At 48.9% G+C, this 2,497-nt stretch overlaps 1 protein-coding gene across 1 annotated transcript; it reads right to left on the minus strand.

Moving 5' to 3' along the window:
* Positions 1-423, minus strand: LOC308270926 (ribonuclease pancreatic-like; the record flags this gene model as incomplete). The annotated part of the gene is made up of 1 exon (XM_080707078.1): positions 1-423. The coding sequence occupies one exon, from the start codon at positions 421-423 to the stop codon at positions 1-3; it is 423 nt and encodes a 140-aa protein (XP_080563204.1).
* Positions 424-2,497: the final 2,074 nt, after the last annotated feature.

Consider the following 2,497-nt stretch of genomic DNA (forward strand, 5'->3'; position numbering starts at 1 on the left):
CTAGCCGTCCAGGTGCACCGGAGCCCCCTTGGCGCAGCCCACGCGGACGGGGCGGGTGGAGTCCTTCCTGCGGTAGTGGCAGTGAGGGGGCCGGGACCCCGCGCTGGCAAAGCAGTCCGTGACACTGACGTCGCGGGTGCTGTGGCAGTTGTGCATGGAAGGGCTGTTGGCGCAGGGCACCGGTGGAGTCCTGCAGTAATGCGCGATGGTGGCCAGGTCCTCGTGGATGAAGGTGTTGATCTGCTTGCACTTGTCCCCGTGGATCAGCCACCGGCGCCTCATCATCACGTCACAGTACCGGCGGGGTCCCCCAGGCACCCAGGACTTGGGATGGTCTATATGTCGCCTTGAGAAGGGCAGGGCCGGAGTGAAGACAGCGAGGTCCAGGAGGAGGAGGAGGCAGAGGGGCCACATCAGATTCATGGTCCCTGTGGAGGCAGGTGCAGAAGGGCAGGGTCAGAGAGCCAGCCCCCTCCCTTCCCCTGAGGGACCGCTGCTGAGGTCTCTGCTCATGACAGCCGTCCCTCCTCCCACCTCGCCCTACTCTTCCTGGTAAGAGGGGAGGAGGCCGAGTTGCCATAAAGGAGTCCTTGTCAAACAAGGTTGTTTCCAAATCCCAGAGCGATTCTTGCCCCTCGCCCCAGCAGACCAGTTACCCTAAACCTTCCACCTCTAAAGTGTCCGAGTTCAGCAGCCCATTGAGCGGAGGCCTGCCCACCGCCAGGCTTTCCACAGCAACCTAACACAGAAGGGAACGGGCAGGCCCATATGCCTGCATGTTAAGAAAACATTTCCACTTCCTCAGCTCCATATGCCTGTTTTCAACACTGTTTGTTTTTTTTTTTTTTTTCCCCAATGTGAGCGTTTAAATTCTAAGGGAGTCACATGTTTCCCCCACATACACATTTCTCTTTCTCAGAGTAAAGACTCCCAACTCTTCCACATAGGGCCCCATCATCAAGACACTTTCCAGTTCCTGGGGCTCAGGTTTTCTAGGTGACTGTGAGCCTTCTGTCTCCGGGTCTAATAATCTGACTCCTTATTTTGGAAATACCTGGGAGTCCCAGGGACAGGTTTTCAGCAGAACAGATGACATCCACTGAAATAGATATGTCCATCTCAGAGATGGACATTCCTAGAAAAAGGTGGAAACCACATTGCCTCTCTCCTTCCTCTAATCCCGTAGAAGTGACATTGTAGGTGTTTTCTTCCCAGACTTTTGGGTGAAGGCCATTGATCTTAAACACATGGCCAAGTAGGACCATTGTCATGCTTGCTATTTCCCACCTGAAGTGTTTACCAGCATCACACAGACCGCCTATGACATCACTGCAAAGATGTGGAAACCTGGAGTTGCAGGCCTGTTTGTCACAGCTCGCTCTCAGAGCTTCACAAGTCACTCGCCTTTCTGCTCCCCATCCCCAAAGCGATGGTTAAAGACTAACCATCTCTTTCAGCTTCGGTGTCACTTGTGTGTATGAGCCCAAGAGTGGCTTTGTGTGTATGCATATTAGTTCATATATGTTCAAGAAGAGAAATATTTAGTTTACTAATGGGGCTTCCACTCAAGAATTGTTCATCCAAGCAGGGCATGGTGACACACGCTTGTAATCTCAGCATTTGGGAGGCTGAGACAGGAGGATCCTGTCCTTATTTTGAGGACAAAAGTACCTTTCCAGGGTGAGAAACTAAACTAGCCCTCCAAAGACAACCAAAAAATAATAAGTCATTGTGATAAATGGCAGTTACTGGAGAACAGAGCTTAGCCAATAAATATTTATATAAGGAGATTTCATTTAAAATAAATATCTTTTTCTTATCTGAAAATAAATTCCAATCAATTGAACATGGTAGAACCTGTTTACAGAAAGATGGAGACCCATCGTGAAATGAACCCCTAGAGCAAGCTGACGGTATTTGCCCAACATGATTCAAAGGAGAGAGACCGCGCATGTGACAGGCCTCGGTTTTCTGCTCATTGTGGCATGAGCTAGTTCATAAAACTTTCCCAGGGCGTTGATGAGATAGTACTCAAGACCACTTGCTTCTCCTTAATCAGATTTTATGATCCTCAATATAGCATTTTAATAATTACTTTATCCTCTGCATTACCAATACCAGTGTATTAATAGCACAGAAGAGAAAATACCATTGAACTAGAGGAAATCAACCATGTGCAAAGACAACTTAGTGAATCTCATAACACTGGCATTGATAACTTGTGAAGAAATAACGAATTATTCATTGATATTGCTGAAAATTTTGATGATCCATTTGGAGGAAACAATAAGATCTTGCTGTGCCCACCGCCCCAAAGGGTTGGGGTAGCAGGGGTCCGGAGAGAGGTGAGTGCGCTGTCTGCCCGTTCCTGGCCTCCGCCCCCAAGACAATCAGACATGACAGGGAGCCGAGTCAAAGCAAGAACTCAGGAGTTTCTTGAAACAAAAACCGCAAAGGGGAATCCAAGGTGAGGGAACTGTTTACCAATCAGCTTAAA

The sequence above is a fragment of the Muscardinus avellanarius genome (genome assembly GCF_963383645.1).
Source record: "Muscardinus avellanarius genome assembly, chromosome: 12".
Taxonomy (NCBI): domain Eukaryota; kingdom Metazoa; phylum Chordata; class Mammalia; order Rodentia; family Gliridae; genus Muscardinus; species Muscardinus avellanarius.